Here is a 24,316-nt window from a genome sequence, read left to right as displayed (position 1 = left end):
ACTATTACAGTAGAAGGCTTTCTTACATCTAGGGATCTCTACTGTATAGGGGTGGGATTTTGCTGCTTGCTGGGTTTATCTGGGGTATTTACGTCAAGGGGGCACAAAGGCTTGTAGTTCGGAGCATTCACCATTCAAATACTTGTAGAACAGAACAGGCAGAGGGATGCCCCATTATGTCGATGGAGCAGAGGTTGAAGCTTTGATGACAGTTTATGACCTATCAGGTTGGCGACTCTTTTGAACCATAGCATTCAACAAGTCAAATTTATTAGACTTAAAATAAAAACAGATTTGGAAAGTTTTGTCTACTTACTTGAAAAGTTTGGAGTAAAACCTTTAGGTCCTCCAGGTTCTTGAAAAAAAAAAAAAAAAAAAAAGTAAAATAAGTAAATTTAGTTCACACAGTATAACAGCTTCATAAAATTGAGGATCAACTATAAAATTTTTTTCAATGAAAGTTGGAATGCATTTTATATATGAGGTGGAAGGCTAATCAAACCTTTGTGAATCATTTAATGCACTTTAAATTGTTAAATTCATAATTGGCTTAACTGAACTATTGTGGGTGCATCATAGTAATTGGTTTCATTTAGGGGCAAAATATCATGTAAAATTGACACAGAAAAATCGTAAAAATGTTTTGAGATCAAATCAGTTTAAAGAGAAGTTTGATATCCTTAAATTTTATGCATATAGTATTAAGCCCCCCCCCAAAAAAAAATGTACCTGTATGTAGACTGATGCCAAGGCAAGATGGATAGGAATCACAAGTTTATACTAGTTCCCTTTTCTTAGATGGTTACTATAGACCTGGCCGAGGAAACCCATCTATTCTGGTTGTGAAATCAAAATGATTCTTCTAGACAGGCAATCATCCAAGGCTAATAAATTGTGTCGTCACAAAGTAAACTGATTTTAAGGCAAAAGTAACATATATCAGATTATCTTTATCATTTGACATATTCTAATTTACATAGTATTTTTTATCATAAATTGGTCATCACATTTTCTGTGTTTTTTTTTTGTTGATTTTTATAAATCATTGCAATACTGAAAACAAATCAGAAAAAAATAAAAGAATTCAGTAATTTTGAAATGAGGATGACTGCACAAGTTTTCATGCTACGTATGCAGTTTAAGCATTGCGACCAAGATTTTTTGATTTACAGGACATCAACTTTATAAGTCATTCTGTGTCACAAAATATATTTATAACAATTATTTAATTCTATCTTTGGATTGTCTTATAGAAACTGGAAGATTTGTTTTGTTTTTTTTTGTTACATATTTTCCCTTTAAATAAAAAGACAAAGCATCATGTTATAAATTCCAGAAAATAAAACATTTATCAAATCTTAACAGGTTTTCTCATTCTTCACAAATAGGATTTCTTAAAGAAACTAATTTTTACAAACAATTCAGTATTAAGAAAATAACACCTGACAGGAAGCAAATACCCAATAACTTTAAAAAAAATATATTGTTGCCAAGCAAAAAATTCGAAAGAAAAAAAAAAAAAAAAAATTACCCAAAATATCATCCCCACCCCCTAAAATATACCAAAATCTAAAAATCAAACAAAACAATCAAATTATGAATAATCAAACCCATATGCTTAAACAGCTTCACAAAGAAACATTGTTAAAAAAATTGTCTGAATAATAAAAGTTTGACCCGAGATGTCCTTGTAATGGTTGAAAGGTCATTAAACACCAGCAAACAAAACTACATTTAAAAAAAAGAAAAAAAAAAAAAGGTCAACAAATAATCAAGTACAATACGAGATTAAGTGAAAAATTCACTTTTTCTATGACTTACTTCCATTGAGACGATCATAGACACTGCCAGGAATCAAGACTTCTCTGGCATCAAACATGGTGTTGCTCATAAAACGTCCTCCCTGAAAAGAAATATATTAAACCCTTTAAGTTTGCTTAAGGAGTAAAGTGTATTGAATGAAACAACATTTTGACAGGTTGAACAAAATTGTAACAATTTCTATTATCTTTATCATAATCGATCTAACGTCCATTTTACATGTTAACAAGCATTGGATTGCTTAAAGAAACTGGCTTATAAAGTAACTTATTTCCGTCCAGGTCTTTATTTATCCCTCAAGCCCATTTTTATCACTTCCATGTTTTCTGTGGCCTTTCTCATGCAATTTTAATCTGCTACCTCTATTAGTCTACATCTACTAACCAAAGAACTCACGCCTATCCTTTCAACAGGGCCCTACTATTGAAGTCTAATCTTCTACACACATCTGCCTATACTGTCCAAATTTAGTTTTCCTCTGAGGTCATCAAAACTAAACCTGGCATTATACTGTAGAATTGTATTATTCTTATATCATTTCTCTCCATGCAATTAGTCTTCAACCCTCACTGGACAGGATTCACATCCATACATCACATTGCGTACACAGGCTTGGCAGACTCTTCTCTTGGTTGGGTGTGGTAACGTTCTAGTAATGGCAATAGTTTTTTTTAACTTTTTCCATCAACTCCAAATTCTTACATCACACTATTACTTGCTCTGTCCATTGCAAGAAAAAGGCTCAGAGATTGGAACTTAAGGTTTTTTTATATAACTATCCATATTTCTCCTTTGTCAATAACTATATTTTGAGTGGAAAAAAAAAATGTCTGCCCAAACCAAATAGACATTTGTTCAAGGGAAAATAACTCATCCTGTCTTAATGAAAAATGATCTCCATTCTTTAATAATAGTAACTTTATTTTTTTACAATTATTTTTTACTTTTATTTAAAGCATTTTGTTTAAGACATATTTATAATGAACAGAAAATAAAAATAAAAGAATCACAACTGAAGGCTGATTATTAAGAGCATAAATACTTACAGGGTTGGTTGTATTAACTAACTTGCGGGGTTTACTGAACTGAATAAGAGATTCCTTCAGATTATTGAGGGCACCCTCAACCAAACACTTTTGCTCTTTGTAATAGGTCAACAGGTGGTTCCAAAGTGGTTGCTAAAATAGAATGAAAGAAAAATTTTTTTTAAAATAAACAAGCCGAGCATACGGGGTCTCCTTTCACAAGTAAAAAATTTTCTTTCACCATGATTAATATTTGTACAAAAAATTTTTTTTAATCCAACGCGTCATTATTGAAAAAAAGTGCAAACGGACGAACGGGAATGACTGAAAAATTTACTTTCACCATGACTAATGTTTGTGCAAAATTTCAAAAAATCCAAAACATGGTTATTGAGAAATGTACTAACTGACAAATAGGAGTGAATTACTAGGTCCAATCCCTCCTAATAAACAAAAGACAAATTAGCACAATTACATAATTTTCCAAAATATTGAAAGGATATCACTAAACTTTGGTCTACAAAACAAAATTACTTTATTTCTATTTCAAAAATATTGGCAGAAAATTTAAATGCTTAAGATACTTATCCAGTTTGTACTCCGATATTAAGAAATTATAATCGACACAAACATTACCTATCAAGTTAAGCAAAAAAGAAAAAAAAACTGTTCATTAAAATTTATGCAAATTCATCCAATATTATTGATTTTATAAAATCAAATTTTATCAGTAAACGATTTTTAACCAGTATTATGATGAATATATATGTTGAATTATATCCCTCGACTGTTGATGTTAATTTAAGCAGAAAATGGTGGATGAGATATGTTATCATTAAAATGTATTTTTTTTTTTTTTAACAAAAGAAAAAGTACTCAGTGAATTTGCACAATTTTTGGTGTAGTCTTTTTAAAACCTAATAGAAGATTGAAAACGAAATTAAAATTTCAGACAAAATAGCCAAATGAGTTGATAAGAATGTAAACAAACTAGTTAAAATAATAGACGTGACTGGAGGACTGATATTACAATCTTTAAGGCAGACTGACTTGAGATTGAAGTATCAGCGCTATAAACATGTGGCTATATCATTATTTTACATTGTTGTTTTTTTTTTTTTTTACATGCTTATTGACTATTTCCAAACACTAACCATTCCATATAAATATATAAGGAAAATAATACCTTTGATAACACTTTTGGATTTCCCACAATAATAATTCCATAACTGTAGAGAGAAATAAAACGCAATCAAAAATTGGTTTCAGCAAAAACAATTACAAATGAACATTTGATTTTCCATCACAAAAATTGAAATAGTTAACATTCAAATTTCAAAACTTAAACTAACCAAAATCAGTTTTTTTAAAACTTAACTTTAAGCAACTATCATTAAGAGGACACAGATTGTTAGCAAATTGCAAGGTTTGACTTCATATTCCGATTTTTGCTCAAAGTCAGTTTTTATACAAAAGTTGCTCAAAATGGCAGAAACTTCAGATTGAAATGTTGACAGAAAACAACAAAGAAATCTTCCAGTTACAGGAATTCAATCAACCCAATAACTTTATTTTTGTTTAATTTTACGGTACAAGTTAAAGCATCTATTCATGGTTGGTAGATTAGAATAATTTAAAAAAATAGTTTAGAGAGCTGAACTAAAAAGTATTAACTTTTATTATGAGTTACTAATCAATCAAGGATGGCTTCATAAATCTTTGAACAGTTTAATAATTGCTTACAGAATCAGCCTAAAGCTATAGCATAAGCAGAGGGAGGGTAAAAAATAAACAGTAACATTTTAATGATCACAAATTCAGTCTTATCATAAATTGAAACATTTTTTAAACCTGATTTTAATTGTGATTCAAAAAATTAGTTATGCCTAACTCGGTCTTTTACATTTTATCCCTCACCCTATGATATCTAATTTAAAAAAAAAAAAAAAAAAAAAGTAACAAATTAGTTTAAATTTAAAAAAATCTTGAAAGTTCTATTATTAACGTATCATTTGTTCATTATTAACAGAGCCCAATTGCTATAAAACTACAACTATTTATTTTTTTAATGGTAATGTTTTAATTTTTATTAATAAAGTTGAATGTGAATAGCTTTCAATAGTTTAATACATGAGTATTTACTTGTGTTTTGAGCCAGAAATAATTTTCTCTAACAGATTGAAAGGAATTATGAAGTTTTCAAATTTCAAAGTCAAACAATATAATCCTTTCAACTATTAAAGGATAAAAATAACTGATTTGTTTACATAGAAATGGAAATAGATTGTGATGGTTTAATTTTGTAATTATTTTTTTAAATAACTTTTTTTAAAAGTTATTTCTCAAACTTTACACTATTACATTTTTGATTTCAATAAATAATCGATTCATAGCAAAAAACAAACAAAAAAAAAAACAATGTAAGTAAAGACAAGTAACACACATACAGTAAAAAGTGTGCCTTGAGTCCACACAATTTGCTTTTATTATTCTAAATATTCAAAAAATAAAATGTGAGAATATAAAGTAAAACTTGTACCTATTTACTATGCCTCCCCACGGGACAGAGTTAGACACCAGGGTCGTTTTTTAACGTGGAGAAAAGGTACAAAAATAAAAATTGTCTCAGTCGTGAAGGATTTTTCCTCCACCGAAAGAGAACAAGAAATGGAAGTGTAGCATCTGGAGAACAGATACTATACTTTGATCTTGACCAAAAGGCCAAAACTTGTAGTTGAGATCATAAAACCTACTATATTTTCCTTATTAATTTCAATAATTTTTTTTATTTAAATATTATTTGTAAATGTTCAGTCGCTTACTAATAGAAAAATTTTTTTTTTACTACTTGAAGAGAAAGAAGTCATTAGTTCATTACTATCTTTATCCTTCTCTCATACGCTAAAGGATATTTTTAACAGTAATAATAGTAAATTAGTTCTAGTTTCCAAAAATAAGATTTTGCACGAGGTCAATGAATTTTGGTTTGAAATTGCCTAGAAAAATGAAATAGATCCATTAAGTCTTTCATCAGTTAAATTATGCCAGCTGTATTTTTTTTTTTTTTTTTTTTTTTTGCTTATGTTTGTTTTCTTAATTTCCAGTCACTGATAAAATAAACTCACCGACCAAGGAGATGAAAATTGGTTATTATTTACAGTGAATTGAAACCATATGCTTATACGCAAATTTGTGTAGATCTGTAGTAGCACCAAATGAGGTAAAAATGTTTCATAGGAACACCATCTAGTCATACGATGTGACAGTTTTAATGAAGTTGAAAGCAGCCGCAAAATTGACAAAGCACAGGACAGTGGGCTGCTATTGATATGATCAGTGTTGTAAGAAGGCAAGATAAAAATTGACAATTTTATCAACACAGTCTTTTACTGAACGGAAACCATATTGAAATAAAAAGATTACATTTGTCTTGATTGTTCTATAGGATTTTATTTTCTATTAGTACTTTTCACCAATCAGAACCCAGCAATTTATTTTGCCTTAACGGTTAGTTACATCCACAAATTAAGAGTTTTAATATATGAGCATTATAAAGAATTAAAATATTACCCCACCCCCCATCTGCGAAACAAAGCATCTTTAAATAGAATTAATTAGAAGGTTAACGTTATACAAGTTAACCCCACTATGCACACATTCTTAAATTATCGTCATTTGGTTTTAATCATACATACACGCAATATGAAAATGTTAAAGAACTTACCGAGCTCGAGTTAAAGCTACATTCAAACGCCTCGGATCATTCAAGAATCCAATTCCTTGATGCTCATTGGATCGAACACAGGACAAAATGATAAAATCTTTCTCACGTCCTTGGAAAGCATCAACACTGGCAACCTCAATTTCCTAAGGAGAGAAATAAAAATATATTCACATTGCAATAACGAATTGTCTTCCAAAAAAAAATTCAAAAATGATTAAGAGGCATAATATAAGATTCATTATTATTAGTGATCAGATGATTTTAATACTTTTCCCGATTCTGATACAATTACTCATTCGATTGTATATAAATCTTTAAATATTTAACTATAAAAGTGTTATTTTGTCCCGATTATCGTAAAAACACATCTTAAATGTGCCTCTCAAATGTAAAAACACACTTGTGAGGGGGTGATCTAGAGATTTTAGTCTTACTGGAAGTTTAAAATCAATAAATATTTATTATTTCATTAATACTAAAAGCAGTGGAAGAGGTTTCTTAAACCAAAATCAAATCAAATCAAAAAAAAAAAAAAAAATAATTAAAAGACTCGGTTTTGGCATTGGAAAATAGGCTAAAAATTTTTCCAATTCTTATACCGATTCTAATACCCCAAAAAGCTGATTTTTCCAATCAATTGACCCACAACACTAATTATTATATCATTTAATGTTATCAAGAGATACACACATCTTTTAAATGTAAAGGGAAGTAACTTTTTTTTTTTTTTTTAGTTCTTTTCTTTACATTTTGTGTGTGCATGTTCAGAAAGTTGAACGAGTTGGCCAAAAAAGGAAGAGAAGGAAAAGATAGAGGAGGCTGGGAAAGAGAAAACAATACAAGTTATGTTACATTTTTGTCCCGGGCAATATCAGGTAGCCCTGCTTAAAAAAAAAAAAAAAAAAAAAAAAAAAAAAAGTTATATTTTTTTCAACAAGCTGGTACAAAAATGGAGGAATGAGAACTATTTACTTGCCCCCCCCCCCTCCATATCTTTCTTCACAAATAGGTAGAATATTTACAATTCTATTATTACCTGGTACAATTTCTTATTAAGGGCACCACTGTACTGCATGTACTGCACCACATAAGCTCTCTGTCCTTCGTATGGAGTAATGATACCAATCTGATCTGGTTTAATGCTGGAGCGAAGAAATCTTGTGGCTATCTTCTCAACATTTGCTGCTTCAGTTCTAAAAAAAAAAAAAAAAAAAAAAAAAAGTTTGCAAAAATCAAAGGAAACCATTCTCCAAAAGGTTTTTTTTATATATTTATTAATGGGTCAACACGATAAAGGTTAACCGTTAATCGAGGATGATGAAGAATATTATGAGAAACTTGAAAATAATGAATGGAATAAAATTTTATGACTTATGAAGACAGTTTATGATAAGAGTTTATTTCTATGAATGTAACCAAATACCATTGTGTGAATAGCACCTAAAATGAGAACAGTAATACGAATAATCCAAATATGAATTATCTAAAAACAAAAAAAATCCAGAAATATATTTGATTTGTAGATACACATGTTCTAGCCCACAAGTAAGCAACCTCATGGTAATGTGTCCCATATATGGAAAGTTCTTTAAAAAGAAACTGTTCATGGAAACGCTACACAAAAGAAAGAGTTCTTTACAGTTGTGGCAAATAGAAGAGTTCATGCTGTGAATGTTTTACAAGAGGGACCTAAGATTGAGGTTCAGTCAAGCACTTTCAATAGAAATAATAGAGTAGAAAAAGGCTAACAATGTCTCTTGTGAGAAAAGGTCTGTACAAAACAAGAGATCATTCCCTTGCTAGATTGCGAAGTCGATTTTGAACTTTCTCAAGGTAAAAAAGAATGCTTTCAGTAAAATCTCTCCAAACATGAAAGCAGTATCTCCAGCTCACTCAGCCGAGCCATTTTTCTATCCCAAAACCAATAGAGTCTATTGCTATTTCTGAAACGATCTTTTTCTCTGTTACTGCAATATGTTGTTGGTGTGCAGTTCTAGAAGATTCACTTTCCCAGGCTTTGCATTCTCTCTTTGAGAACGGGTTAGTTTATTGCTAACAGTCTGAGGCACCCCTATTGGAGAATGTCGACTGGGCTGGCTAGGCATTTTTTGTACTCTTCCTCTGGGGGCACTGGCTCTTCAATCCCATTTTCAAACCCTTGTGTCACATCTTCCCACAGTGGCAAGGATATAAATACAGCAGTACTTCATCTTGGGATGCATCAGATTTTTATTTCAAATCAACTTTTGAATATTAACTTATTTTGTGAATACAACTGACCAGTTTTATTTGAAAATATTTCCTTGAATCTGAGAAGTTTTATCTATCAGTTGGTCTGTCAAGCTCGACTTTGAAAATAGGATCCCCCACCTCCACTCCACAGAAAAACAAAACCGCAAAATTGCATACCTATTAAGGTAAGATGTTCCGGAACTGGAAATTTCTTCTTGACCAGCAGTTGTATAGAAAAACATTGGCTTATCAAGCTGAGGCCAAGGGAAGTCCAAAGTCTTTCTGGTTCGTTCAGCTTTAGAGTGAAAAAGAAAAAAAGAAAAACTTCAGTTTTTATAAATATTAAAAGACAATGGAATTTTTTTTACATTTTATCAAAATTAAAAGACTGTAAAATGGATAAAAGTTTCAAACCTTACCAGCAGTGACTCCATTTTGTAGAGATCCTTCGTAGAAAATGTTAGAGGGAAATGCACTAAGAGCTGGGTGCATACGATACTGGACTTGTAGACGAATCGGACGAATACCGAGGACAACGAGACGTTCAAAAAGTGACTGAGAGAGACCAGCACGGGCAGCTTTCTTGCACATGACCACAGGACCAAGTTGGCAATGGTCTCCAACTAAAATCAGCTGAAATACACAATTTGTTTTAATTATATGGTAGATTGACTTACAGAATATCATCCTTTTCGAATTATTTAATGCCAAACTCAATTGCTTTGTTAGAAGGATTGGTGCTTATACATTTTTGGTACTGTGTTTTTTTTAATAGTTTTTTAAGGTTAAATTCAAGTTTCACAATCTTTTTTTTTATTAAATTATTAGGTGGAAGCACAGAATAGTTTCAAAATACCCTACCCATATTAAGAATAGCTTTCAAAATAACATTACATAGCATAATAAAATAACACGGTACCAAAAATGCACAAGTACCAGGGGATTTATTAACTAAGTCCTTAATATCTTACATTATTTTTTATGTAAATCTTTGTGTGTGTGTGTGTGTGTGTGTGTGTGTGTGTAGACATGAAAGTGAAACTAACCATAGCTCTCAATGTAAGAAGGTTTATTTGCGTCTGGCGTCCAGGGCAGTAATTGAGCCGAAGGAAGAAACACTGCCATTACGGTGAGTTGGTCTTATGGAAAACGCGAACTTGTAGCCGTGAGGATTGGCAAGAGGTAAACTTGGCTGTATGCAAACTGGTTGGTGTTCGCTGGCACAAAAGTGACAGCAGGAGACTACTTGACAGATAGTGTGTAGCGAACTACGAGGCAGTGTGGTTATTGAGCACAAAGATCAGTGGAGTTTTGAGGTGATTGTTTCTGTAACGAACTAACGAATTTGTGAGGGGGTGGGTTTTCCTTCATCTTTCTTTACAGGAGCCCGGACTTCGAGGTGTTGTTGTCGGCACCGGAAACTGTGTCCTTACCAAGAACTGAGACTTTTCATATCTAACAAAATGATTCCATCGAACAGTTCAGCACTCCAAATTGTTTTGAGCAACCTGTCTTGGAGCTGAGGAGTCTCTCTTCCGGAAGTAGGCGGTGCCGGGCCAACCCGTTCCCTTCCTCTTGTTTGTTCCTGATTTTACGTACAATATATTTTTTTTCACAGAAGGCACCACTTATCAAGGCCCTAAAGCTACTCAAGGATAAGGATGCACGAGTGTACAGTGGTCACCGGGATAACAGTGTATTAATAGTTAGTAGTGGAAATGGGACAAAAAAATTAATTATTTAGGGGAATGGCTTGATAAGAATTTGTTTATATTGAACAGACTTCCACTGACGGGCACTTCTAGGAAAGAAGCTTTGTTCATGGAAGTTACACTTAGGCACAGATAGAGAGTGAGGTAAACTGTTGGTGGTCGTTGGAGCCAGATAAATGTTTTTTATGAAAGTTTGGCAAGAGGGGGACCATAGATTGAAGCTCAGCTGAGCACTTATGATGAAAATAAACCTTTGAAATAACATTCATATACTTTATGTTCTAATAAACCATGCAAATTTTTTTTTTTAAATTTTGGTTCTTATCCAGAATTCCCTCTATATTAAGACAAAAATAGAAATCTTTATGATGTATGTGGTAGTGACAAAACAAAAATGTTATAATTGAAAAGCAACATAAATTGATCAAGTAGTTTTCTTTTTAAATTAGAAAATCAAATTTTATGAGTATCATCAGTGAATTGACTGTATCACCTTCCATTTGGGGGGGGGGAGATCTAAAAAACAAGGGAGATAACTAAACAAAAAATTCATACTTACTATACTCATGTTTGCCTACAAAGTCACTTTTCTTTATAGACTAGCGGGCGGGGGGGGGGGGGGTATCCCGGCGATGCCGGGGTGTTTGAAAGTGTGTGGTGTTAAATAAAAAAGAACCCCCACCCCGGGGTGATGGGGGGGGGGGGGGTGATGGGGGGTCGAACCCGAAGCCCTGAGGCGAAGTTTGAAAATAAAATCGGCCAGCCAGAATGAGTTAGTGAAAGATATTTGAATTTATTTAAGAACCAAATTGACAGGCGTGCGTCCGGAAATCGTCAAGCATTACGACGACGATGTAGGTTTGTTTGTTATAAAAAAAAGAAAACAACGTTAACACTAAGCGGGGCGGGGGGGGGGGAACTAACATAAGGCAAACAAACGATGAAAACAGAAAAAAATGAACACGTGAAAAGTGGCTTAAAATAAGCCTGTTTCGATATTTAAAAAAAAAAAAATCTCACACCACGATTCGAACCCAAAATGTTTAGACAATGAACCAAGGCTTTAAACAACTGAGATAAGGCAACGTTCACAAAATTTGTTCGGTTTTTCAACTATTTAAAGTAAATCAGGTCACGACGTCATCTAACGCATGCGTAGAATCGTAGAATTTATTAATGGTGCATTTTTACATATTTGTTTTAATTTGAACATTTATAAGTTCATAAATACATTTCACAATTATATTTGTATTGTTCACTATTTTTACACCTGAGACTTTACTTCCATTGTCCAATGCATATATTTTTTTTATTTATGTTTTTTTTTAAATAGGATTTAAATTATAGTTAGAGTAATGTTTCTATCTCATTTTATAAAATCATTCGATGTAAATAATTTTAAAAGTTTCCAATGATTTAATTAGAGTAAGTTAAAGATGAATTTCTAAATGGCAGTTTAAATGCTTCAAATTCCTTTTCAATTTCAAAGGGTCAAATTGTAATTCATTTTAACTATTAACAAAAGATTAAAATAACATGGTTGTTCACAAAATATAAAAAAAATTAATAGAAACAAAATGAATTCTGGTAGATTTAATTTATAGTTAAATTAATTTTTTAAATATAATTTCAAACATTTCCTTTTGCAGTTTTAATTTCAATGACTATTTTTTATATAAATAAAATAATCATTTGATATGTAATTATAAAAATCATAGTTGTGAGAAAAACTCATGGACACAGGCTTGGTTGTCGTATAATTTTATTAAAATAGAGATCAATCAAATTTAAAAATGGGATTGTCTTATAGATAATGCCACTCAAATTTCTTTGAAATTGAGTCGAAAGCAAATAATTTCTACACTGGATTTTTTTTTTCATCGTTTTGATTTAAGAAAAAAAGGGTAGATTTTATATTGAAGAAAATGTTTTTTTTACCTGTTTGCACCCCAACACGACAGGGATCATGCATTCAGGTTCGGTCGCCTGGGTGCTTTCATCAATTAGAACTGAACGGAATTGCATCTTGGCCAATCGAGGATCCCCGGCACCAACACAAGTGCAGCAGATCACATCAGCATGCTGTGTAAAAAAAAAGAAATAATAGGTTATTAAAATATGTAAATTGTGATACTGTAAAAATTTGGTTTAATAAGACCATTTTTAGTGCTTATCCAGTTTTACCAATTTTTAAAAAAATAAAAAATGTCACAAAAATTTTATGTATTTTTATGTTAGGTAAAAAAAAACAACAAAAAAAACAGTACACTAAAAATAATGTCAATTCATCAATTATGATTTTTTTGCAAAAAAAAGAACCCCCCCCAAAAAAAAACAATTTTAACGTCTGTTATTTTCTGTTTACATTAAGGTCAACACCAAGAGTAAAGTTTTATTTATGTTTATTAGAAATTGTTTATTGATCAAATTTTATTTTACAAAAAGAAAACACTGGATGAATTCCCATAAATTTTGTTGCATAAGTCATTTTTAACCTAACAGATACGTACATAACAAGCTGATCATGTTGGGTACCCTCATGCAAGAAAAATTTACTTTCACCATGACTAATGTTTGTGCAAAATTTTTAAAAATCCAAGACATGGTTATTGAGAAAAGTGTGAACAAACGAATGGACAAATGGGAGTGAATTACTAGGTCCAATCCTTCCTTTGTCAGGGGACCAATAAAGGTTTTGTGCAATTATAATTTTTTTTCTCAAAAGGGTAAAACTTGAGAAGCACCCTATTTTTTTTTTTTTTAAATTGAATATTGGTAACTTAAAATGATGGTTACACATAAAATACCAAAAATAGCATTTCTTAGTCAATTCAGATTCAAACATCATTTAATAAATTTTGATAAAAATTAGATGAATTTTAGACATAATTTAAGAGAGTCGAAGTATTGAAAGCTTCTTTGAAAGTGGACCTACCAAGATGTGTAAAGCTTAACAGGTATGGTAGAACTTAAATATAATAATGGCAATTATAGACAAGACAAAGCCATATATTAGTACATAGATTTATTTGTCGACGTAATAATTAATATTTCTCCAATTATCCATCCTCCTAGCTAGATGTCGCTTCGAAATGTTTGCAACCTAGCCCCTCTTCTGATGAGAAGCATTAGGCCTCGAAATACCGTGGTTAAAAGGTTATATAACACTTCCCTCAATTATTGTTTTTTTCCTTATTACATCGATAAATAAGTATATGTGTACTAATAGATGGCTTTGTTTTGTCTATAATTGCTAATTATATATATATATATATTAATCTTTGTAAGGGAGCATGAAAGTGGTGCAACACTAATATTCAGTGAATTAAATTTATTAACTAGCAGAATATTTCAAAACAACTTATTCATATAGATAGTTCTAGTAAACTAGAAAAATAAAAACTAACAAATTACTTAAAATCAAAATTATTTATTCAACTGATGAAAAGTTCATATGAAATTTTGATGTCCAAAAACATTTAAAAGCCACCCCCTCCCATTCTCTTTTGCAAGATTAGCTTACCTGAAGCAATTCCTTTTCACATTGCTTCTTCAAGGCTCGATAACGTTTCTCATCAGCAGATGACAACTCCCCAGTTTCATCTTTCAGTTGTTGCAGTTTTTGCAGCTCAGGCATGCTAAAAAAGAAAGCAAATGGATATTAGAGAGAAAAGAGAAAATGCACAATACTGGCAGAATGTCAAAAAAAAAAAAAAAAAAAAAAAAAAAAAAAAAAAAAAAAAGGAAAACTGCTACAAACAATTTCTAGTTAGAATCAAAAAGTTGGTTCTTCTCCAGAATTCCTTCCTATATTAAAAAACAAAAATAAAGAAAAATCTGTACAATGTATTTGTGGCAAAACAGATCCTATTTAAAAAATTATGTAAATTGATCAAGTAGTTTTATTTTTATAAAGAAAATCATTTTTAAGTAATTAATGGGGATTTGTAGGTATTACAGCATAAATCTTACAAGTTTGAATTATTGAGTTATCTCCGTTTTGTTCTTTTAAAGATTATTTTCAAAATGGCCAACAAGACAGCTGCTCTTATCTTAGTAATAAAATTGGATCTAATTTAAAAATAAAATCACTTTATTAATTTATGCAATTTTTTGAATATGACATTTTCGTTTCGTCACAAGTATGTACATAATACAGATTTTTTTTTATTTTTATTTTTTAATATAGGAGGAATTTTGAACAACTTTTTCGTCTTATGAAAGTGATAAATTGTATAAGTACCTGTCCATGTTACGAATCTGATTATGCAAAGCCAAAAATGAGACAGGAGAATCGATTGCTTCTCGACTCTTGGCACACAAACGCACAACCTAAAAATAAAAAAATAAAATGAAACATTTTTTTAAGTCTCATTTTTTATTATTTTGTAATAACACATTGTTTGTGCATGTACGCACAAACAATGTGTTAATATAATTCAACAGTTTGATCACAGTCGTAATAATATAGAAAATTCTAATCACAAACATAATTCTGTCAAAAAATTCATAGCCTCCAATCAAAGTCTGTGTTAAAGACTTGTCAACTAATTGTAGTTATTTTTATGATGAGATCCATGGCGACACCAGATGATCTTGCTTTTCAAATAGAGGAAGAGAAGATGGGAGAGGAAAAACAGATGTTTATGAGATTCCTGTCCACCAGAAAAGAGTAAATATTTCAATGAGAAAAGAAAATATAAGATCTGATATGATTCGTGGAACAAGAGATTGTTTTTCTAGTTGGATTTAGTAAAAAAGCTCTTGTTCTTAGCTCAGAAATTGATTAGTGGAACTTAAGTATGCAACCTGCATCATGAAGCTTGAATTAAAGAACTCGACTAAACAAGTGTAAACAATTTATGAATAATTATTTTGTTTCGTTATATAAAAATGTCCTAGAGCTTTTCCTTGTTTCTCGCTTGCCGGCCTGAAATGAAGATGCAGTTTATTTCAGGTATGCCCTGACGCCAGATGATGAAGGAGATGGACTGGATCCAGCACGAAGCCAGAGTGACGACCGAAATCGACAATGTTGCCACACGGACTTAGGGTCATGCACATTTCGCGTGCCCTGAGCAGCAGAAAGATATTTTCCAGTGACCAGTGAGAGTCTGGTCACCCTTGAGGGGTCCACCACTAGACAAGTAAGAATGTAGCCCTGCTGGGTTGCATCTATGGTCCTGTGAGCTGGGAGCGACGAACACAACCAGAAGTACATCACAAGTATGCTCCCATGAACCAGGATAGCGACGAATGCGGCTCGGCCCTCTGAGAAGGAGGGTAGGGTTATATTATATTTTAGCAAAATGAAGTTTAAAGAAAAATTAACTATATGGAGAAAAAATGAATAAATTTGTTAGAAGAAAAAAAAAAAAAAGACGTGTAAATACTGTTGCTGTACACTCTCACTCGCTCCGTGCAGAAAAAAATGACCCAAAATAACAGTATACACTATTATCACAACACTTCCTGTTATCCCAATTTTTTTTTTTTTTTTTTTTTTTTACTCACTTTCACCCCAAACATCCACTTGGATGTAAAGGGGCTACTAATTGGGACCATGTATAAGAAAGATGAAGGTGATGGTTTATGTTGCATTTGAACTTCTGCATATCAGTACAGTTTGAGAAGCAGGTAGCAGGAAAGGAATTCCAAAGTCTAGCCGTTCTAGGGAAGCAGCTATGAGAATAGAAAACCGACATTTGGGACCCCAACCGTGAAGAGGTGTAATTTTGTTGCTAAGCAGGTTTGTTGAGGATATGTAATTCGAGGGGGTACAAGTGCAATGAGTTCATCAGCGCACATTCCATCAAAATACTTGTAAAACAGTCATTAAAATATTAAAATTTCATTAAAATACTTGTAAAACAGGTATTGATATATTTTAGTCAACTTTTGCTCTATGCATTAAGATTCAAGCAGGGTTAGTATCAGACTTAAGAAAACCAGTTTAAAATAAAATGCAGTCAGTTCTAATCCTGTGACTTTTTTTTTTTTTTTTTTACTCAGAAAAAAATAATTTAAACAAAGATAAAAATAAAAAGTAAACATAGCGGAGATGGGGCGGGGGCATCGACTTAAGATGAGCATTATTTTATTTTTTTGCAAATAAAGAAATATTTTAATTCCACAATGTTAACAAAACCTTATTCACCATTATGTTTTTTAATTTTTGAGATGAGGATTGAGAATTCGCAATATTTGGATTAATCAGACTACTGTTCTTATCTTGTATGCTATTTTTGTGTTTCGATCGATGTAACCTCCAACAAGGACCTGTGGCATAACTAATAAAGTACTTGGTAAAATTCAGTTGTAAGTCAAACTCGGGAATCTGCACAGAATTTCACTTAGAATATAAACGAAAATTACTTGAGACTTCTACCCGATCATGGCTGATGGAACAGGAGCATACTACATTTGTTGATTAAAGAAATGTGTCGGTTTAAAATTCTGTGCAGATTTCCATGTTTGACAAGATACACCTGAGAGTTGTCAGAAGTTGCATTAACTAAAACAAGAACAGTGGTTTGAATTATTCAGATGATATGAATTTACATTATGTGTTTTGATGTTGCGGGGCTATTATATTACTTTCATCCCTTACCTCACTTTCACTATGGGTTAATAAATACAGGATTAAAAGCCTTGATAAAGCAACTAGTCTAGAGGGAAAAAAATCTGAAATAATACAAAGTATGATTCTGAGAGCCTACCAAATGATCTGCCCCCTGGAAAAACTTGTGAAAAGCAACAGAATTACTTGTAAAGACAAATGGTTTCTGACTTTCAACTGTAATGAGGGCAGCAAAAACAGTGACATCAGATTTAATATTTACCTTTAGTCCAGTTTTGTGAATTTTTTCTGTGAGTTGATCAACAGCAATATTTGAAGGTGCACAGACTAACACAGGACCATTGCCCTGTTTCACGAGATGATAAACAATAGTGGCAGACGTCACAGTTTTCCCAGTTCCAGGTGGTCCCTGTAAGTAACAAAGCACATACTCAATATAATTAAACACGAAAGATTTTTTTTTCAGATCACTTTAGAAACTTTGATAAAGTCAGATATTGAAAAGTTACAATTTTTGATAGGTGATTACAAAATGTACTTGAATATTGATAATTTTATTATATTTCTGATCAAACTTAGATTAAAACTTATCTGATCAGTTTATTTCACAAAAGTTAGTTTTTACTTTTGTAATTTAAATAATTTTGTAAAAATAATCAAAGTAATAATAAAAAAAAAATCTTTGTTTCTAATTGCGAAAAGAAAAACAATTTGTTATGACTAAAAAATTTTTTTGAATAGGTCAAGTAAAACAAGCATATGCATTTTTTTTTAGTGCTATCAAATAATGAGTAAAAATCTAGAAACCAAAGTCACACAAAATCAAATATGATTCTTGCTTTAGTTATCTATTCCTTGGAGAATGTAATATATATATATATATATATATATATATATATATAAATAAAAGAAAAATTTGATTTAAATCCTATAAATTAAAATTTACAACAAATTCATTTTTCAACAAAGAATAAAAATTTTAAAAAATTTTCTTATTCCATGGAGTGTCAATGAATGGCTTATATCCTCAAAGGAAACAGTTAGATAAAAGATATTCATAGGCAGTCTAATTTTGCTGGTTAGCACAAATTGAAAACTAAAATTTTGAAAGAAAACATTTGTTTGAAGGCTGATAAGATTACAAAAGGAATAGATCAAAAGGATATTTAGCTTTGTTATCTGGTTGGGATTGCCCTATAAATATTAACATTTGATTTAAGTTTACAGGATTATTCAATTTGTAAACTGAAATTAATTCTTTCTTGTTCAAGATGTTTTTTTTTAAAACTCTAAATTAAATATCAGTATTCTTCAATCATCAATATAATATATAAAATTAAGCGTCTTATTTTTTTCAAAAGCTTCACTAAACACATGCATGTTCATATAAGATGTCTGTCAAAACAGGAATATACAACAGAGTCAAATCTACATTAAAAAAGTATAAAAATTAAACAACAAACTTATTACAAGTAAATAAAAATAGGATTTAAACCAACATCTACTTCCTATTTTTTTCTAGTAGACTTACTTGAATGAGGCTGAGTGGACGCTGCAACACAGTTTTAACAGCATACACCTGGGAATGGTTAAGTTCAGGGAGACCAGCAGCGGTGAAGCGCTTCGGCAGTTGACATTTCAGTACTGTATCTTCTACTTCATGGCCAAGAAGCTTATGATAGATGTAACCCCAGACAGAAGTTTCATCAACTGCAAACGTCTTCAAAGCTGCTTGCATTCTAAGAGAAAAAAATAAAAAATTTACAATTGGTCTATTTCTTCTAGAAATTATTAGTTAAAATTGTGTAAATTACACGATAGTATTATTTCTCTTACATTTCAGTTTTTTGTTAATATTTTTATTTTCTTGACAGTTATATTTTACAGGACATAGCCTAAAAAGATTATTCTAGATATGGAAAGAATTGTGGGTAAATGATATGTACATAGAAGAACCCCACCACCAATCATATCAGTATAATCAGTGTGTGTATCAAATATTTCCTCCACTATCTATGCCTAAATTTAAATGTAAATTCCATGAAAAAAGCTTCTTTCCTAGAACTGTCCACCATTGGAACTGTTTCGTTGACCTACTTTCCAGTTAACTACAATATGGTCATCTTCCAGTTCAATGTAAACAAGTTTTTGCTAAGCCATCTCCTTAAATTATCAAATTATACAAAATTCCCACTAACGATTACTATGCTGTTGTTCCAATGACTATCATATACTCATTAATCCTTATCCTCGAGTGGCCTTTAGGCCTAGGTAAGTGTGGACTATGGTAAAATTTTTTTTTTTTTTTTTTAAAGTCACTTATCAAAGATTGAAGGCCACTAGAAGCTGCGTTAATGTTTCTATAGTGTCTTCATAAACACCTCATCATCCTTTCATAAAATGATACAGTTCTTGTCCAGAATTCATCCTACTATATTAAACAAAATTGAAAAATCTGTATGATGTATGTAGTATTGGCAGAATGAAGATATCACAGTTTACAAAAAATTGCGTAAATTGATCAATTAGTTCTATTTTTAAACCATCAGGCCACCTGGCATTGATTGGTCGTAAAATATGCATAAATATTGTTTTAATTCATGATTTCAAAACAAATTCTTGATTGATAGTAATGATTTTAAAAATTATATTAAAAAAATATATATGACGAGTGCTATCAGCTAGAATCAAAAGCAAAACAGCTTTAGTCATTATTTAGAGCCTCAGTGTCGTTACCATTTGAGCTATCGACAGATGGATTAGAAATGTTAAAAATCAAGTGACTTTAAGCTATGTGCAGGAGTAATAGCTTTACTCACCTTACACCAGCCAAGGTCAACTTCTTTTTTTTTTTTTTTTAAATTTTGACCCCATAGCAGCGAAACTGTCCACATATTCAAATTCCCTATATATCAAATATTCAGAGAGGAGTATGGTAGAAACGTTTCGCATACAAACAAGGTCATATATATAAAATGTGTGCTAGAACATTTTCTAGTTTTATTTTGTTTTTTTTTACATAGGCATCACCACTTATCAAGGCCAAGAGGCCACTCAAGGATAAGGGTTAAAGAGTGTACAGTAGACATTGGACAATATAGTAATCATTAGTAATGAAAATTTGGTAAATTTGATAACTTATATAGAACGGCTCATCAAGAACTTATTTACGTTAGACTTGAGCACAACCATATTGTAGTCAGCCGGAAAGCAGGAAAACGGAAGACAATTCCACAGGCATGCAGTTCTAAGAAAGAAGCTTTGTTCATAGAATCTACGTTTAGGTACAGAAAAAGCGTGGGGGGAATTATTGATAGTACAGCTAGACGAGTGTTTCTTGTGAAAGTTTGGCGAGGGGGGACCATAGATTGAAGCTCAGTTGAACACCTTCCATGAAAATAACGATACATCAGAGACAAACTCGCAACATCTCTTCTGTGAGATAGAGGTTGTAAGGAAGAGAAAAGGACATCTCCAGCGAGGCTACAAAGTCTATTTTGAACTCTATCAAGGCAGGACAAGTCCTTTCTAGCAGCTCCTGCCCAGATGTGGCAACAATATTCCATCCTTGGACGTACCTGGCTCTTATATAGATAGAGAATAGAATCAGCAGTGAGATATTTACCGGATCGATAGAAAGATCCCACCATTTTTCCAGCGGCCTTGGCAACAGATTTGATGTACGTGTTCCATTTAAGATCAGGAGTAAAGGTCAAGCCCAGAAGCTTGTCAAAACTTGAGGCCTCCTGAAGACGAGAGCCATTCATTTCAATTGATGCCAGATGTGGATCAGAATGTTGATGATGTAAAGAGAGAAGCTTGGTTTAGATGCATTAAAAGTAACCAGCCACTCCTTTCCCCATTGTACTACATGCTCAAGATCAGAGGAGAGAGAATTGGAGAGAACTTGGTCGTTTACTGTCTTAGATGTGCTACCATAAATGGTAGTGTCGTCAGCATAAATGTCTACAAATGATGTAAGGATGTGATTTGGAAGATCATTAATGTAGATCAGGAAAAGAGTTGGGCCCAGGATGGACCCCTGAGGGACACAGGCATTAATACTGTGAGCTTCTGATTTTTGCCCCTCAACTACTACTCTTATGAACCTATCAGAAAGAAATGATTTAATAATTGAGAAGACATTTCCAGCTATACCATAGCTAGAGATCTTATGAAGTAAACCTTTATGCCATACCCTATCAAAGGCCTTAGATATGTCAAGAGCAATTGCCCTAGAAATGTGGCCTCCGTCATGAGATTTGCTAATCCTATGAGATATAACTGTAAGCACATCTGCTGTAGATCTAGCAGAACAGAAACCATATTGAGTGTCACTAAGAAGGTTATTTTTGTTGAGATGGTTGATTACTTCTGTATTTAACACAGATTCCAACAACTTACTCATGACGCATAGGAGACTTATTGGCCTGTACTGAGAGGGGGATGAGCGATCACCTGAATTCTTAAATACAGGGCATACTGATGAAATTTTCCAGGGAGATGGGAAACTATTCTCCCTAAGACAACGTTTAAACAGCTTTGTAAGTATGGGCGCTAGTTCAGGTTGAAGTTTTTTGAGTACTATAATTGGAATACCGTCAGGGCCAGTTGCTTTACTGGAATCAAGGTTTTTGATTAGCTTGGCAACATCACGTACATATATACGTATATCACATAGCGTGTTTTCTGATACAGGAGGAAATATTGGGGGTTGGCGGTCTTGGTCGCAAAGGGTAGAATTAGCTGCAAAGTTCTTGACAAAGAGTTTGGCTTTGTCTGATGCTGACAAGATTACCTCAGGCCCATTGATAATAGTTGGGATGGAGCACACGCTTCTGTTCAGGATTCTGTTTGCTATTTGCCAAAACTGGTGGGAACCAAGTCGCTGCTCAACTACTTTGGACTTAATAGATTGAGCATACAACTCTTGCTTTCTTTATTACTTTCTTACAATGGTTGCTGGCAGTCCTGAAAGTGGCTTTAGTTTCCATACATCTATTACGTTTGAAGCAGTGGAAAAAGTGATTTCTGTACGCAATGGCAGCAGCACATTCTGGAGAGAACCATGGCTGGCTGTTAGGTTTTTGCTGAAACTTTTTTGAGGGTATGAAACGGTCAATACCTACAATTAACCATTCCGTCAGGTCTAATACTATAGAGGACACATCCTTTTTAAACATGGAATGCAGAGGTAGATCAGATATAAATGTACGGAAGCTATCCCAGTCAGCCTTAGTGTATCGATATACTGTACGATGGAGAGGTACGTCTGGGGACACATTACATTCTACACAATTATGCACGATGTAGAAACTATGCTTAGATAGAATTAAGTGTAATAGATAAATGAAACCAATCTAATAAGAACTTGTAAAAAATAAATCGATGTACACTCGTTTTTCAAAGGAAAATGCAAATTTGTTAACCTTCATGAAGTTGCTAACATCTCCAGAGCTGAGTATATTAAGTTCATTTTAATAATTTTGAAATAGAAAAGTAGGCTTTTAATATCAATGTCAGAGTGAGAAAATTTTATAGGTATATCGATAAGAAAATCAAATTTCATGAGTATCTGAAGAGAGACCGTCTGATCTGCCATTTTGAATGAATATCAAGAACCAAAGGGAGATAATTCATAATTGCTAGATTTGTTGTAATGCCTACAAATTCCCATTAATCGCTAAAAAAAAAAAAAAAAAAAAAAAAAAAATTCTTTATAAAAATAATACTTAATTTATGTGATTTTTAGAACATGATATTTTCATTTTTTCACAGGTATGTACATCATACCCATTTTTATTTATTTCTTTTTTTAATATAGGAGGAAGAATCTGAGTGTAACAGAAAAAAATGTTATTTCATTAAATGTTGGTACTAATCAAGTGTTTGATGATGGTTCAGCCATTTTCTAGTCTATTCAGTAAATTGCAAGCATTTGTACCAATATATAAATCCAGCTAAACAAGCACTCGTAAGGTTAGCATCGTTTTTCAAGAAACCAACAAAAAATAAAAATGCATTAACTTTTCAGTATAGTTTCACTTCCACAACATCGAATAAGATCTTGCACATATCCATATTTCCAAGAGATATTTCATTTATTAAAAAAAAAAAAAAAAAAAAAAAAAGAAAAATGTGAACTTTCACAGTTGATAATATATTTTTAATTTAAGAAATCTACACAAAATACCTGCTTACCTATCAAATGAAGTCGACTTCCATACAAAGTCTACAACAAAATTGTGCGTGCACTCTACAGGTACGCCAGCATTGCTCTTCAGTTCAATGGCTACTTCATCACTGTAATTATCGGGTATCTTTATGACATGCCCCACTCCAGACCAAGGTTTATGTAGCTCACCCAGGTAACGCAATCGGAGCTCATCACCATGCATCAGTTTCATCTCCTCATTGGCCTTCGGTAAGCGGAAGTAAGCAATTCGCTTCTTGTTTAAACCAACATCCCAACGGACAACAATGTTATCCTGGGTCTGGGATTCTTTCAGTTTTTTGTCGTAATCTGCTTCCAGTTTAACCAGAGGACCAAAAATATTCTGATACTGATACGCATCATCATATCTGAAAAACAAAATAAAAAATTTATCATACATTATCTAATATATAAACATGTGTGTGTGTGTGTGTGTGTTTGGACATTAAATCAGAATGGGGGCAGGGGAAGATATCGGATTCAGAAAATTAAGATTAATTTCCGATTCTACAATAGTTTTTTTGTTTAAAATTTTCTATTGCTAATACAAGCAAAAAATATAAGTGAAAATGCATTAGAAGTTTGTCAAATCAAAAAAAAATTATATATAGATTTAGTAGTTGATGAGTAGGAATCACAATCAGTAAAAATTTTGGAATCGTCCTACCACTAATTATATATATATATATATATATATATATACATACACACACACACACACACACACAGTTCAACAACCACAAAAACAATTAGGGACAAATCTACATAGTACACAATAGCAATGCACTACACCCTCCCAGACCACAGCATAGACAACATGCAATGCATACTTACAGCCTCCAACTTTCGGACACAGCAAAAAAGAAGACAACATGAAAAGAAACTCATTCTGAGACTTAACACCCACATCTTCGGTCTCAATAAAGACTTGGGACCGCTAAATGAGCATTCTTTTCATAAAATCGAAACCAACCAAAGACATTTTCCCATAGGGCACAAGGCAGAGTG

General features: G+C 32.2%; 1 protein-coding gene across 2 annotated transcripts in view; it reads right to left on the bottom strand.

Moving 5' to 3' along the window:
- LOC145284837 (regulator of nonsense transcripts 1-like) overlaps positions 1–24,316 on the bottom strand; it is a 125,403-nt gene that overhangs the window by 21,664 nt on the left and 79,423 nt on the right. For both annotated transcript variants that reach the window (XM_080133816.1, XM_080133815.1), the window contains exons 7-20: positions 23,296–23,676; positions 18,626–18,833; positions 17,357–17,503; positions 14,758–14,846; positions 14,038–14,152; positions 12,453–12,596; positions 9,222–9,435; positions 8,980–9,097; positions 7,607–7,763; positions 6,571–6,713; positions 4,033–4,075; positions 2,868–2,999; positions 1,822–1,903; positions 317–355 (exon numbers count right to left, since the gene is read on the bottom strand). In XM_080133816.1, the coding sequence (XP_079989942.1) occupies positions 317–355; positions 1,822–1,903; positions 2,868–2,999; positions 4,033–4,075; positions 6,571–6,713; positions 7,607–7,763; positions 8,980–9,097; positions 9,222–9,435; positions 12,453–12,596; positions 14,038–14,152; positions 14,758–14,846; positions 17,357–17,503; positions 18,626–18,833; positions 23,296–23,676 (2,012 nt within the window). The remainder of the gene's footprint in view (positions 1–316; positions 356–1,821; positions 1,904–2,867; positions 3,000–4,032; positions 4,076–6,570; positions 6,714–7,606; positions 7,764–8,979; positions 9,098–9,221; positions 9,436–12,452; positions 12,597–14,037; positions 14,153–14,757; positions 14,847–17,356; positions 17,504–18,625; positions 18,834–23,295; positions 23,677–24,316) is intronic.

This window comes from Euprymna scolopes, chromosome 9 (genome assembly GCF_053919585.1).
Source record: "Euprymna scolopes isolate OS-2025 chromosome 9, ASM5391958v1, whole genome shotgun sequence".
Lineage (NCBI taxonomy): Eukaryota > Metazoa > Mollusca > Cephalopoda > Sepiida > Sepiolidae > Euprymna > Euprymna scolopes.
This window is presented reverse-complemented; position numbering and strand designations above follow the sequence as displayed.